The sequence below is a fragment of the Nomascus leucogenys genome, chromosome 12 (genome assembly GCF_006542625.1).
Source record: "Nomascus leucogenys isolate Asia chromosome 12, Asia_NLE_v1, whole genome shotgun sequence".
NCBI lineage: Eukaryota > Metazoa > Chordata > Mammalia > Primates > Hylobatidae > Nomascus > Nomascus leucogenys.
Window position 1 is genome coordinate 103590744 of NC_044392.1, and position 16407 is coordinate 103607150.

General features: G+C 36.9%; 1 protein-coding gene across 1 annotated transcript in view; it reads left to right on the top strand.

The window, feature by feature from the left end:
- LRRC40 (leucine rich repeat containing 40) overlaps window positions 1-4722 on the top strand; it is a 59617-nt gene extending 54895 nt beyond the window's left edge. Inside the window, exons 14-15 of the mRNA XM_003260185.4 lie at window positions 868-1053; window positions 3620-4722. Of these exons, the coding sequence (XP_003260233.1) occupies window positions 868-1053; window positions 3620-3725 (292 nt within the window). The 3' untranslated portion in view covers window positions 3726-4722. The remainder of the gene's footprint in view (window positions 1-867; window positions 1054-3619) is intronic.
- Window positions 4723-16407: the final 11685 nt, after the last annotated feature.

Below are 16407 nucleotides of genomic sequence, written 5' to 3' on the forward strand. Positions count from 1 at the left end.
TAAACTTCTGTGTTATCAGGTAATTATCTTGTTCATGGGTTGCAGGGAGGGAAGAGAAGAACCTATTAAGGGGTCATGTGGTCCATCTGTACTCTTGGCTATTGCTTCTTTAGTCTCACTGGAACTTCAGCACTGCCTTGAGTTTACACTTCACTATTGCTTTTTTTCATCAAGGCAGCAAAGGAAGGGGGCGGTATGCGGAAGTGAAAAGGCAAAAGCTCTCCTTCCTGCCCATTCTTGTGTTTTCTAGTCAAGGCTGCAGTTTACCTCATGCTAAAACTGTGCTAGCCTTTGTGCCCTGCGGGGTCCTCAGCCATTTTATGTTAATTGCAAGTATTGCTTTGAGAGCTATTAGCCTTCCCATATCTTGTGGCATCTTCAGGGTTGCTTGGACAAGAAAGCCAGCAGTCTATGCTAATTTGTTGTCTTTTTAAGAACCCAAAGTGTACTCATTTTGGAAGCCTCAGTCAAAGCAAAATATAAATCTCGAATTTTACTTAATATATTGGGAGTGATTATGTTTCATAAGAAGTAAAAGTGAAAGGAAGAATACCTGCATGGATACATTTAGAGATTTCCTCTTGAATGGGAACAGAAGAACATGGGAGAATTTACTCTGAACTTTGGCTGATTTCATACAATAAATAGTAACCGTTACAAGTCTGTCTGTTTAACATGTATTTCAAGGTTTTCAAAATTAACCCTTTCTCTTTATTTTTTGTAAAATTCAAATACAGGACTTAATGCCAATTACAGATAACATACACTAAAGAAAAAACTGTCATGTCAAATTTAAGATAATATGTTTTAAGGAATGATTTTGGTCTGATTCCAGTATATTTAGGTGTTCTCTTCATGTATTAATAGGTTTAAAATGCTACCTGAAGTTCTATATCGTATCTTCACACTTGAAACAATTCTGATTAGTAATAATCAGGTTGGATCTGTGGACCCTCAGAAAATGAAGATGATGGAAAATCTGACCACGTTGGACCTTCAAAATAATGACCTCTTACAAATTCCACCAGAGCTCGGTAATTGTGTGAACTTAAGGTAACTACATCATTCTACTGCATTGTTTCATTTATTTTATTGATTTGTTGAAGTGATTTGTTTTTCTTTTTGAGATAAATTTGCAAGAAGTTAAAGTAACAGATTTAATATCCTGTTAAAGATAACAAGTAACAAAACCCAGAGTCCCAATTCTGTTTTTCAGATTTTACCAAATGCATATTTTTAGTTTTGCTTACCTGGTATATGTGTGAATATAATAACTAATTGTTTCGAGTGGCGCTTTGCTTATCACTGTGTATGTGTATAACCTGAATCTCTACTGCATACAAATGTCAGGGAAATATTAACTCCTTAGTTTTGAATACACGGTTTTTTTGGAAATTGATTGCAGATTACCACCATTCTATTTCGAGCCCAGTACAGTCTTTCTCACTCTTTACATCTGCTGTTCCCTCAGCATCAGGTACTTCTACCGTGTTTTCATCAATAATTGGCCTATTGAATGTCACCTTTGAAAGCCTTCCCTGTCCTCCAAGCAGAATTAGCCCCTGATATCCCGTCATGCTTCATTTGGACTTATTTATACAGTTTTTGGGTCTTTCTTTGGAAAAGAGTTGTCCCAGTGCCTAAAACATAGGAAACACCCAGTAAGTGCTTATTAAGTGAATATAAAGGAGGTTTGAGATATCAACAGAAAGCCAAGTGCTTAAGCAGAATGTGTCAGAAGTAATTTAATTGCTGAAAACTGCATATTAATGATTTGGTATATTTTACTTCACTGGAGCAACACTGGTATCTGCTCTAGTACCTCATATGAGTAAGTTATAGGTGACCAATACAGTGGATTCCTATTCTTTGTGGCAGTTATGTTCTGTAGACACGCTGAACACCCAGTTAGTGAATGCTGACCTGTTGCTTCTGGGGGAAATACAGGGGTTGGCTTCTTGCAAGAGTCTAGTCACAACATTTCCGGCACCCACTCAATGTATAACTTTGTTACACGTGTGTTTCTGTAGCAAGATACCTCATTTAATATTATTGTCATGTCACTAACGTTGAAATCATGGCCAACAGCACTATAATTCATGCCTGAACAAAGCTTACCTGACACAAGTATTTTTTTCGTAATCCACATTTGTTCTTAGGAAGACTAGACAGTACTTTAGCATTACACTTGGTGACCATTTAACACAGTGAAATCACCAACAAAGGTATGAAAATTTGAAAAGCGTGGCACTAAATGAACCATCAAAATGACCCGTTTACAGTATAAGAGCTGAAACAAGAAGACAAAGCATCACCTTGTTCAACCTCACCTGGGAACATGCCCGTGGGGTGACTCCAATTTTTTGCTCCTCTGTGCGTGTTTATGAATGACCTCGAAGTGCCACACATTGATTTGGGGGTACAAACTTGAGTGAGTAGGCAAGTTTGCAAATATAGCACCCACGAATAATGAGGGTCAACTGTAATCAGCTTTTTTTCTAGAAATTAAGAAAATAAGTCTTTAAAAGAATTCCCAAGAAACACAGAAATATTTGAAGATATAATTTAGATCAATAATATGGTATGAGTCCTTTGATTTTTGTTTACATAAACACTTAACTGTTAAAAAGTAATATAAAAGGCTCTCTTAATTGATATTTTATTATATAATGAAACAAAACAAGCTCTTAAATCTTAAGTTGAACTCTCAGAACATGTAAATAGATTTATATATGTATATCTGCTCAAAGGAGGGAGAGGGCAGAATGTGTTAATGTTTTTGGGAGGCAGGGGGTAGAGCAGTGGTGGTGATACAATGATTACATTACAGTCCTTGGCTTGGATGACTCATGCTGATGTTTGTTTAAATCTTACTTGACCATTTAGTATACAGTCATTTAATAAGGTTGAGAAGGCTGGATAAAAGGGTGGTTCAAATCACAGCTCCACCATTTAGTAGCTGTTTGATCTTAGACAATATTTCTTACCTCCCTAAATTTGTATTTCCTCATCTATTAAAATAGAACTATTAATGGTACTTACATCATAGGATTGTTGAGAGAATAGGATTGTTAAGAGTGACTGAATATAAATTACTTGGCTCAGTACCTTTCACAAAGTAAGTATTCAATTAATATATTTCAGGTGATTAATTAGTTATAATTCTAATGTTTAAATGCTCAGATATGAAAAGGGGCAAATAGCTCAGGCATGGTGGTTCACTCCTGTAATCCCAGCACTTTGGGAGGCTGAGGCGGGCAGACTACTTGTGGCCAGGAGTTTGAGACCAGCCTGGCCAACATGGCAAAACCCCCTCACTACTAAAAATACAAAAATTAGCTGGGTGTGGTGGCACACACCTGTAATCCCAGCTACCTGGGAGGCTGAGGCATGAGAATTACTTGAACCTGGGAGGCAGAGGTTGCAATGAGCTGAGATTGCACCTCTGCACTTCAGGCTGGGCAACAGAGTGAGACTCTGTCTCAAAAAAAGAAAAATAAAAAGGGGCAAATAGAAAAAAAAAATACAGAAATTTTATTTATAAAATTGCAAATGAAATTAGACGAAAAACCTTGTTAATGGAAAATGTTTACATTCTTAATTTCTCTCTTTTGTTTAGAACATTACTACTGGATGGAAATCCATTCCGAGTTCCTCGAGCAGCCATATTAATGAAAGGAACAGCTGCTGTACTTGAATATTTGAGAGACCGAATTCCTACTTAACATGGAGTTGCTTTATAACCCTTGTCATGTATTATTAACCCTGGTTAATTCTAAGGAGGATATAACATTTGTTTTAGTATCATCTTAAAAGATGATTCCTATAATTGATCTTGTAGTTTCCCAGTATCACCTACCCATTGGTATAATTGGCCTGGGCCATATTCACTGCCAGTAAATATTTTTACATTTTTATTTAAGATTTTTGTAACGTGTTGTATACATTTGTAATGGTGATAACCACAATGTGTTCATACATTTGTTCTAAATGTTTTGCATAGGATTTATCCTACTTTCATTTTCTTATAGCAAAAAGTTTTTTCAAAAATGAATTTTTATTTAATGTGGTTTAGTATCATAATAACAAAGCATTTTTGTAGAACTGTTTTTTTTTCTCATTTCTTTTTGTATTCCATACAATGTGACCAATTGACTTGAATATGACTAGCCAGTTTCTATGTTTTTGTTAGATATAAAATTAAATCGAATTTTGTTGAATACTGTTCTTTGGCATTTAAAAAATAAGACCTTCTTATCTTGGACCACATGTCAAAAGAAAAAGGAAACAAAAATATATTAAAAATAAGACTTTTCATTACCCGTGATAGGACTTTTGTGATATGGCTAATCTCGGTACACATTTCAACTTAAAACTTTTTTATTTACAGCACCATAATTTTAAAATTTACTTGCAATCTTGGTAAGACTAAACTTGCAGTGCTTTTCTAAAAGGGAATTTGATATAGGTAAACTTGATTTAATAAAAATTAAATATCATTTTTGTTTACACCAAAATTATCAGAAGTAGGTTGATTAGTCATTATAACACTTACCATATGATTCTATCAAGAAGTCAATTCAGTAGCATGTATATCAATTTATATAGATAGGTAGATAGATAGCTTTTGGATGATTGAGGCATGCTTATATTATGAAAAAAATTGCTAATAAAGATAAATACTACATGTTCAGAATAAAAGTTACATTTTTCAAATATTGATTACAATGTTTATGTTTTCATTTTAAAAAACATGCCTTTTCGGCTGGCTGCAGTGGCTCACGCCTGTAATCCCAATACTTCGGGAGGCTGAGGCGGGCAGATCACTTGAGGTCAGGAGTTCAAGACCAGCCTGGCTAACATAGTGAAACCCCGTCTCTACTAAAAATACAAAAACAAAACAAAAAAAACTATCCGGGCATGGTGCATGTGCCTGTAATCCCAGCATCTTGGGAGGCTGAGGCAGGAGAATCACTTGAACCCAGGAGGTAGAGGGTGACAGAGTGCCGAGATCGCGCCACTCTGTACTCCAGCCTTGGGTAACAGTGAAACTCCATCTCAAAAAATAAAAAATAAAAACAAAAACATGCCTTTTTCTTATTACAACTCTGTTGCTGACTACGAGGTCTGCTTTGATAGTAAACAAAAGACACTTTACAATAAGGTGACATTTTATTATTTATACAATAAGGAGACTTTTATGTTATCCAAAACACTTTTTTAAATACTGAAAAAGTTGAGTACACCAAAGCCGAAAAATGGCTCTGCTATACACTGCACAGCATTATTTTAGTCCCTGTATTTTGTATCTGTACAGAAAGCATCTTCAAAAATGCATTCTAACCACATTGTACACCTTTACCAATTAGTGTCAATACATAAAATAAAACTGGAGAATACAGCTTGCATTTTCAAATTAACTGACAAAGTAAGTAAGTTCACTGGTTCGGTAAATTTAAAATATAGATTCATAGGACTTCTTTGCACATAAAATGAAGCAGCTTTCAAGGTTGTTATGGTCTCATACTGCAAAAAAAACCAGTAAGTACATTCACGATCTATGTTAATAAAGTAGTAAATATGTCTTCATTCAGTTTTATTTACATCAATATGTAGTTCAACTAAAAAGTACTTTTAATTGTGATATAGTAGTCTTTTTAACACATACAAAAATGACAATTTTTTATATATAATTTAAGCTCAAAATCACAATTATCTCAAAATATTAATTACAATACAGCCATTTCAGTTAAACATGTTGTGATTTAATTTTTTTATAAAATGGTAAAATTGTATTATTAAAGTAAGCAATTTGTTTTGAATTGGCTAGAGTACACCCAAGTAGAAAACCTTAAATGTGAAGAGGTGTTTCCTGCCCCCTCCCACCCGAATTTGTATACAGCCACCTAGGCTAGCAAAGAGACAGAAAAGGCCCCCATTTATAAAGATTAAGCCTCTTTTGCTATACTGCTGTGGCTTGTTGGTTCTTCCATAAAAGCTTTACAAGGGGAGTGTCAATAAACTATGCAGTGAAATGCATGCATTAATATACAATATGTCTGTAAAATGTCAATGTTTACTATTGCACATTAAAAGGTTCACAAAGACTGCAAAAGAAGGTCATAAAGAAGCACTTTCTCTACCAGTCGAATATTGTAAATTTGAAAACGACTTGATAATATAATGGGATTTCTTTGAAATCAGATCCCAATTCAAGTTCTTTCTCTGGCTAAAGGAGCTCTGGTTACTTGGCCTTAAGATGTCACTGTTGTGCTGCACATATGGTAGTGAAGTCAGATATCATTAAAAAAAAAAAAAAGTCTAGAGACTGTCTTCATTTTACTAAAATAGTGACCCAAAGTTGTATCACTGCTTAGGAATTTTTCTTAAACTTACAGAAGAGTGAAATATTTCACTAACTGAATTATATGAACCGAAATGAGAAAAAGAAAATTTATGTGTGTGTGTTTGGCATATGGGAAAATACAAATTCATATAGGTAGAATTAGAACTTCTTTACAGAGTAGTAAGAGGATTATGCCCCAAAATAACTGATGTCAAAAGTAATCAATTATCAAATAGTTTAGGAAAAAATAATTTTCATAGATACTTTTTAAAAAACATCCAAAACATAATATCTAGTATCCTTTTACATATAATTCTTAACAAACCATCTGAAAACCTACCACTGTCTTCCTTCAGAATTGCTTATGTTAGTTTAATATTTTTTTTGAATAGAAAGAGCCTAGTTCATGTTATGGTTTTCTTATATATAGCTGGTTGGGGGAGCCCTTGGGCGGTTATAAAGTGGAAAAAATAAAACTATATTACTTTCAATAACCGACAGTAATCTTGCAGTAGTTTCACTTTTTTCAAGGTCTTTTCTGGTGGTCTTTAAAATTTACAGACAGAATTTGGTAGATTTATTTCTAATTTTCCACTAGTAAAAAATTGCTTCTTCATATGAAGACAATGTCATTATCCTTAAGCTTCCTTTAGTCCCTACTGAGTACAAAGAAAAACTTGATTGGCTCTTCAAACAAAAACTAGCTGTTTGTCTGTCAATTACCTTTCTCTTCATTTCAAACAGAAAATAGGCTTGTGTTTTCAAGGATGAAAGTGTATTTGAGGATGTTAAAGAGAAATGCCCAAACATTATAAAGCCGAAGTATTAAGCATTCATTGCATTCCACTGACGCTAGGTGTCATCAAAGCTAAAACCAAATTTTCTAGAGTGAAACTTAACATACAACAGTCCTTACTGACCTGAACCAGATGCCTTTTCCACATTCAAGACAAATAAGAGTCCTCTGAGTGGAAACACTACAAGTATTGAAAACAAAAATTATTTCAACAATATATTCTGAAAATTAATGACCTTTCTAGCAGATATGGGAGCTGCTTTATGTTGTCTGCCTGAGAGTTTCATCTCGCTTTTCCTATGGACTTCCCAAAAGTATTACATAAGATTTCCTGACTAAATAAGACATATTCTTCAGCAGAGGGTTGGGGAAGGGTAAGAGGAACGGAGAGATACAAAGAAATACAATGTGATTTCTTTTGTCCATTTGTCAAATGCTTTCGTTTAAGCTATTAAAAAGGTCAATTGGCCTGCATACCTGGGCATTATTTAACCTCATTATTTTAGCTGTGCAAAACAAATGTGCAAAGAAAAACACCTCCTATTTATGTGTGCCTATACATAGACACAAAACCTGAGTCACAATAAAAGTTTTTAATATAAGAAAGCTTTTCTTAATATAGGAAAATAACCTTTAAAGAGCCAAAAATATCTTTGTACAATATAAGCAGCTAACTTTAAAACTTCAATGTACTTAAGTATCACATATTTTATAAGATCCAGCAAAAAAGGGATCATTTACATTTGATAATTTTCTTAACTATAGCTGAGATAACCACATTTTTATTTCTAACATGTATTTTCATTCCCCTGGATTCATTGATTTTTTTTTAAAGCACATTCAAATAAGTCCTGTTTAATTTCTGACAAACAGTTCCTTCTTGTTTCTAGATATTGAGGACATAGGAGGTTTAGGATTGCTAGGCCTGTAATTTAGTGCCAAGCCACAATGGAATTCCAAAGTTCAAAACAAAATATATCACTTTGTTAAGAGAAACATTATTTGCAAAAATATTTGTAGACAGAGTTGGGCCAAAGTCTGCATGAAGCTATTCTCTCATTTGCAGGCTCCCTTTCTACTGACTGTTAACTCTTAAAAACCCTTTCTTTCTCCTTGCTCCATTTCCTTATTTTTCAGGAGGCTTCATACGTTTTTCCTACCTGAACCCTGAATTATCCCAACTGAACGAAGCTCCCTTGCTCATTTGCAGCCACCAGTTACAATGTCCTCTTTCCTTACCTACATCGTTGTTCGCTCTTCCTCTTCACGAGCTTAGAACTCTGGGATGACTCCTTGGCCTCTCCTCCTGTGCCACTTAACTACTCATTAGGGGAAAATCTGCTTGAGTGTTCCCTTGCCTTATTAGACACTGATTTAAGGCTCAATTCAGGACATACTTATTCCCTGGGCTACACCTCAGATGCTAACTGAGGAAAGTTTATAGAAAAGTGACTGAAAGTTGCTTCTCGATGCTGCTCCCAGTGGTCCTTGTCATTAATTATGCATTTATGTCAGTTAAGTCGCTGACACTTAGGGAGAAGGGAAAGCCATCTGAACCAAAATATTCAGTCTTTGCAACTGTGATTGGATAGGAGGGCCTTCGAATACTTGTATCAGTAAAGAGATAGTGGGCAGGGCCCTTGAATGCTTTTTTCCTCAAGCCTGGTTTGGGAATAAGGTGGAAAATGCATGCCAGAGAGTAAAGGATTAGAGGCATTAGCCGAGGGAACTGTAGTCAATTCCTGACTTTTTATATGATCCTTGCCTGAGGATCACCAGAAGGATTTTGTCTTGTGCAGAAGACTAAAAGCAGAGTCATACTTTCTCTGCCAACAGACTTGTTGCCATGGGAACCAGTGCAGAAAAATGAAAATATGACAAGAAGCCAAGGATTAAATGTAGAAAATTGATAGGGAGTTGATTTCTACATGGCAATTTAAGCATTGAAGATTTAAAGAAACAGGATGTTCCTTATGTGGCCAGATCAATGAAAATGGACAAAATGCCTTGCCAGTAGCTGGTCCTAGGGGGCTGAGGTGTGGAAAACGCAGGGAGAAAGTGGTAAGCATGCTGTAGTTTGGATACGGGGAGCTTTGTAAAATCTAATTCCACTCCTGATGAGGTTAAGCTTGCAGCCCAATGTTAAAATTAACCGTAGGATCAAATATACCCTCTGGAAAGGCATGCCCATGCTTAGCTTGATAAAAGCAGCCTGATGGAACAACTTTCTTTTCACCTTTCCAAAACCAGCACATACTACTCGACAAGATTATTGCACATCTAGTGTATTATTGCTTGATGTATCTTTTCAAATACTCCAAAAAACCCAAAAAACCCACCATTTGCAAATCTATGCCTCCCTTCCCCCAATAAGGCAGCTATTGTAAGTACCCTAGAATTAAGTTTCTCATTAAGGAAATAATTATTTTCCTTCATGTGATACAAATCCTCCCTGTGTACCCTTCTCTGTCATTCTGTACTTACTTAATAATAAACTGATCAAACCAGACTGTAGGATTCCAGGAAAACCTTTAACAAGGATTTGGAGTTTCAGCACAATCTGAGAAGGACCTACATGTTGTATTTTCAAAGGCTGTAGGGAGACTGTACCTGCCGTGTCTCCGAAGCTTTCCTGAAAACCTACAATTAATGTCTCATTCCTATGACTTCAGCTTCGGCCTATTTTGAAATGCAGTTGCTCTAAGGAGCTGTAGGAATGTCACCGTGTAAAGGATTTGATTTAACCCTTCCTGCAGAGCTAGTTTTCAAATAGTAATGGCACCTGATGTCCCCTTCTTCCCTCACCCACAAAGGAAAGACTAAAAACGTAACGGCCACCTGGGCAATGGGTAGGGCTAGAGGCCAGGAAGTAGGAGGCAAGCCATTATAGCGTAGTTGTCTTTAGGGTACATCTGAATGCAAATGGTCTGAATAAAATATGCTCTTTGTGCAGTGTTATGTACACTGGACAGATTTCACTAGACATGCCTGTTTTCTTTCTCACTTAGGACTTCCGGATCTATTTGTTAGAGTTTCCTACTGAAGCCTTTGACAATCTCAACAAGTTCTTGACATGTCAAAAGCTCGTTAATTTCCTTTATCCCAAGAGTACTTAATTCTGAATCTGAATTCTGAAATCCAATAAAACACCTGAATTTTCTATCACTTGCTGTTTGGAGGCCAATTTGATAATACATGCAGGACCCTAAACAGAGGTTTGAATACTGAGATACTGCTGACACTTACAGAATTCCTTATATCAATATTCTAGTGACTTTTAGGATTGGACACTTATGTGCTTGGTTTTTGCAGTAGGAAGCATTAGAATAACCTGATGCAGGACTAATTGAAGCTACATAAAGCATTGCTTTTTCCTGAAGACAGGTAGGCAGATCTCTCTCTCAGATAGGCAAATAAAACATAATAGGGTCTCCACAAGCAGCTATGCCTTTGAATTTAACGTATGATAGAGACTGCTGCTTTTCATTTCTAATATGGTCTCTTTAAAATCAGGTAGCTGATGCCTGGAGGATGACTAGCTGGTCAGGATTAAACTAAGAATGATTAGCTTTTGCTGTGACCTGGCACTGATCTCACTGGTAGATCATACCTTGGACAAACGAGCTCCTCCACACAGAAAGGCCACCAGATACCGACTGTATTTAATGGTTTTACTAATCTATGCATTCTTCAGATAAGAATCTAAAATAGTTACAAAAAATCTCATAGGGTATCGAGAATTTAAATTTGGCTCCTTAAAAATTTTTAAACAATTTGATTCATCCTCTCAACTTTCTATGAGGTTGTTTAAATGATTATTTGCTATATCATGTACCTTAAAGAGTTAATAGACAAAATTCTGTAGTTTTCCTTAGTTTATCATATAGCTCAGTCACAAAAGGACCAATATCCCTCATTTTAGAATATTTATTGCTTTCTACTACCACAAGTATTTGGAATTTTTAAAAAAGACTTTTAAGTAGAATAACGATGTCTGTGTAGTAGGCATTATGCTTTACAGAACTGATCTTTTTTAAAAGGTGGCTTCTCCATGTTGACAACTGAATATACAAAGATACAGAGCTTTTTTTTCAATACCTTTCAACCTGGATCTCCAGTAATATGCCCAAACTGGTACTTGAATGTCAGGAGTCCTTTGATTAAGTATTTAAAGGCACAATCTCCATTTTCAAATGTAAGCATGCTGCACAATCCATCACATATTTTTAATAAATTCACATTTTCTAAGTTGATGCGCAATGACACTGTTTCTACAAGGAAAAACCAAACACTTCATCACAAAATGGCAGCTAATTTTCCAGACCATAACTGAACTCATACACTTTTTGAACTCAACTTTATTATACAGTCGCTGTTCTACATCTAGGCTAATCCTGAGTGAAAAATCTTTGATTTTAACCTCAAAGAGCAAGCAAAAACTCTGGGATTTTGTTGGAAATAAAGCCATATGGACTATTAATATTCTCTTGCTGGTGTAATGTAATCTCTAAAGAGATTCTTCCCTTAGAATAAGTAAGTTGTAAGGATTTAGATGGCTACACTTCTTAGTGCTTAGAGAGGCTGCTAGGGCAGCTGAAATTGTCAACACTGGAGAACCCTTAAGTGAAGGCTCTGGCTGGACAGGCCATGTCAGCATTTTGGCTGTCTGTCTAAATGACATGCAGGAGACTTGATCTATGTCTGCGTAGTTCCAGGCATTCTTTAGTTTTTATACTTCCTAGAAAATTTTATCTTAGGGGCTGTTCAAGTTGCATTTCTTACTGAACTCTAGTGGGTCCTATTAGGTACTTAAACACACAGCAACGCCCAGTGGTGGAGTGTTTGCTAACAGTAAAGAGTATCATGTTTTCCTTGTATGTAGGTACATGATAAGTGTTAAAGATACACAAGTCCACCAGATGTATGTACATTTTTCTTAGGTGTTTAAAACACAAAAGAATTATTTTAAAGCTTTCAAGGGGGCACTAAAGGTTAACTTCTCTTCTTCCCTCAGACTGATCCCTTTAAGTGGAACAGTAAGCCTTTGTTATCAAGCCTTAAGATGAAGTTCCTTCCTCCAGATAGGAGGAGCTGCCCTTGATTCCTGCAAGCCCCCTCTGACTTTGACCCAGAAAGGCTACTCCTTGGAAAGACAGAGTCAAGAAAAGTGAAAAGCTAGAGCTTAGCTAACCTGTGACTATCTCTCCGTGATATGACTTACTCAGGATGATATTGCAGTTATTTACGTCCCCACTGTCACCTGAGCCTTGTCCTTTTTGACAAGATATATATATATATACAAGGGACAAGAACTTTCCTTCCTGAGATAACAGAAAAACGTTCCTTAGGTCATATTATAAAAGCAACAGAGCCGAGGATGGTGGCTCATGCCTATCACCCCAGCACTTTGGGAGGCCGAGGTGGGAGGATCACTTGAGCTCAGGAGTTCGAGACCAGCCTGGGCAACATAGCAAGACTCTGTCTCTGCAAAAAATAAAAAATTAGCCAGGAGTGGTGGTGCATGCCTGTAGTCCCAGCTACTCAGGAGGCTGAGGCGGGAGGATCACTTGAGCCCGGGTGGTCAGGGCTGCAGTGGGCCATGATCACGCCACTGCACTCCAACCTGGGTGACAGAGCAAGACCCTGTCTCAGAAAAAAAAAAAAAAAAAGGCATTAAAAAAGCAATAAAGCAGAAAGCAAGCATTTGCCATTTTATTAAACAGTGAGAGAAAGTGACAATACTGTGTTCTTTCCTCATATTTTGTACCTACACGATAGCATTTGTTAGACTTCTTGTGTGTCTCCCCACTAGACTGTGTTTCTTGAGGGGTAGGACCATGGCTTATTTATTTTTATATCTTCCATTGTTCTTATAATAGAATTTTGAACATAACCCTTTGTTCATTAACATTCGTTGATTAAATTGAATGCACAGTGAGAAAAAAAATTGTTTTAACAGTTAAATAATTTTTTAAAAAAGGATAAACATATAGACTGGCTAGAGGATAAACCTTAGAATGGTCCAGAGGCAGACTTAGAAGAGAATTACTTAAACATCTCTCGATTCAAACCTGCAGGTCTGGATGAATACTCGAAATATAAGTACATATTTTGGAGTATAGGTGAACCTGCGGGGCATATTTATGGCAAGACCAAGCAAAAGAAGAAAATACACTCCCTTCACTTTGAGTAGTTTATGATGACCTAGGGCCCTAGGTGACAGGGATAGTAACTATCATTTTTTGGGAAATATGTGAAAATGCAAAAAAAAAAAAAGGTGCCTGATAAGATAGATAGACATATATACACACACACACACTCACACACAGACACACACACACAGCGATATTAATTCCCAAGTTTGAATTTCTCTGGGAACTGGCCACAAACAAATGCCTGAACTGTTTGCTAGCAACATTCATGGTTTATATAAAGAATATAGCAGTGATGTCCTGCTAGAATATCTGTCTTGATCATAAAGAGACTGTGAGAGCCTATCAAGTGCAAGATACCTGTTGCTTAGTTGGACGATTCTGCAAGTATGGCTGAAGATTTACATCCCAAAACTGGCTATCAAAGATGGCTGGTTTAAAACAATCAAGACAGACAGTATAGACAAATATCACAGGGCAAGAATAGCTTGGATGATGATATCCTGGAGAAAAAATCACTTTCAGAGAATGGGACTTGTTCACTAACAACTTTCTCTTTTACAGATTCTAGCTGAATGATCATCCATAAAAGCGAAGTCTTAGTAGGACGGATATTCACTTATCTGTCAGGGTGGTGACACAGTCGGACAACCAGCACCTTTGGAGTTGGGGTTGGGGAGGGGTGCACGAAATGTTTCAAAAGGATCTCAGTGCATTTTAAGTGACAGCTTCTCCTGCCCTCTTCTCTTCCCACAGCTGCTGGGGGTCCTGCACCCCAGCCCGGCCTAGATAATACTTCCATTTGTTGTACCTAAAAGCAGAGCTTCTCAACCTCTTTACATCATGACAGAACTAAAAAAATGATATTTGTTCTACAGTATGGCACGGAGACGGGTAAAAAAGTGAAAAGAATAAGCCACAAGGCCCCGTGCTTTGAGGAGATCCTCATAGCCTGCTCCCGGGGAACTGTGCTAGTGGCTGGAGAGCAAGCACTGACCTAGAGGTTGCTCCTAGGAATAAAAAATTAAGGTTATCCATAGAAGGCAAAGAAAAAAATACTTTGATAATAGTGGATACCAAAAATCTGAGGTAGTGCAAAAGAAAAGAAAGGAAAAAGAAACAAAAAGCAGAATTGGAATACATACATAGAAACTTTCAAGACGTTCCCTCTTATACTCTTCAGTAAAATTCTATCTAATTTTCATTCTAGTATTTAAATAATTCTGGATTTTACAACCAAACCTATCATTAAAAGGTTATGGAAAACAGAAGGAATAAAAAAGATGAAATAGAAAATCAGGCAAATCAAAAACTCAAAAGCTGTATCCAAAACAATGGCGGACACCTGCCGTATTTGCTTTAAAATGGGTGGCACTGTTGTGTACAATTTAAATTTGTTAAGGAGATATTTAACTTCTCTGAAAAGAGAGGAAGAACCCTTGGTAAACAAACCCAAAATGGTGCACTAAAATCGGCAGGCTTGAGGTCAGAAAGAACTAATAAAATATTAACCCCCAAAGAAGGTTAAATTGAATTTGCTAAGAAAGAGTATTCTGGATTAGTATCTGGTGATCATGTGGCTAGAAGGAAATTGTTTTTCTGGAGGAAAACACCAGAGGATATAAATGGCTTCACATAAACTTTGGGAAAGAACACCTTGTCTTCCCTCTACCTTTGCTCCGGGTTGGAAGAAGAAAAGATTCAATGATTCGCAGGGGAGCACCTGAAACCCATATAAGTAGGGCTTGGGTGGAATTAGCAAAGGAGAAGCTCAGACCAGGAGGCTGGCTAAGCTGTGAGAGTGACGATATAATTAGCTTAGAGGAAGTAAACAAAAACATTTGGCCTTTTTAGCAATGATCCAGCCATCAGAGGCCCTGGAATTTCAAATGACTAAGAAGAACCAAAATAGCTTGAGGACACATGTCACCAAGGCTGCCAAGGGTTCTCTGCCTTCAACACCCAGATATTTCCACTGAAAGGAGAGAGGCTGGGGAGATTGCAAACTACCTTGGGAATCCAATGATCACTTTGTGAGAGACATTTTGAAATACATTTCTTATTCACTTCATAATAAAATAAAATCTGATTGTCATATTATGCTGATTACTCATACACCTAAATAAAATGAAAAATTAGGCGTTTATTGTAGATGCCTAGTTATTGCCAGATGGAAATAAAGCTATACCCAGATACACACATATTCAGATTGGACTAGTTTTAGAATTACAAAAAGAAGGCTAGGCAAACTTAACCACAGTTCCTGATGTTTAAGTTTTGGAAAGTTAACTTTAAAAATGAATTTTGAGTAACTTGAGACAAATCTATTCCCACATACTTGGAATGGGCATACCTGAAGGAAGTTAGAGGAGAACTCTTAAGCTGGTGGGCATAATAATTAAACTGAACGATTAAGGAACATCAAAACTTTAAACACTCAAGACTTACTGAGAAAGTGGTTTCTGTCTCACGAGGTTTTGGGTGATTGATACAACTTGAGAGGTTTAGTAAAGAAACACATAAACTGCTTAAAATCAGCTCAAAGCTTTTTTTTTTCTTAAATTGTGTAAATTTAGAGCATTGTTTCACATTTTCTCAAAAGAGAAAGGAAAGGGGTGTTGTTAGCAATTGTATCAGCACAAGGGGCATAAAAACGGACTGTGTAAGGCCATCCCAGCACTTTGGGAGGCCGAGGCGGTCGGATCGATAGAGCCCAGGAGTTCAAGACCAGCCTGGGCAACATGGAGAAAACCTGTCTTTACTAAAAACACAAAAATTAGCCGGGCGTGGTGGTGGACGCCTGTAGTCCCAGCTACTCGGGAGGCTGAGGCAGGAGAATCGTTTGAACCCAGGAGGTGGAGGTTGCAGTGAGCCGAGATCGAGCCACTGCACTCCAGCCTGGGCGACAGGGCGACACTGTCTCAATACAAACAAAAAACACCCACGACAACAAAAAAAATCGGACTGTGTAGAGCCTGTGCTCCCCCAAGCTAGAGAATTGCCAAGGCTGGGATTTAAAATGTAGATATGAGGCCTCCATCTAGTGGTGGCTCTTCTGAACTGCAGACTCATGTTTCTTTAAAAGAGTATGTGGCTGTGTACGACTCAATATG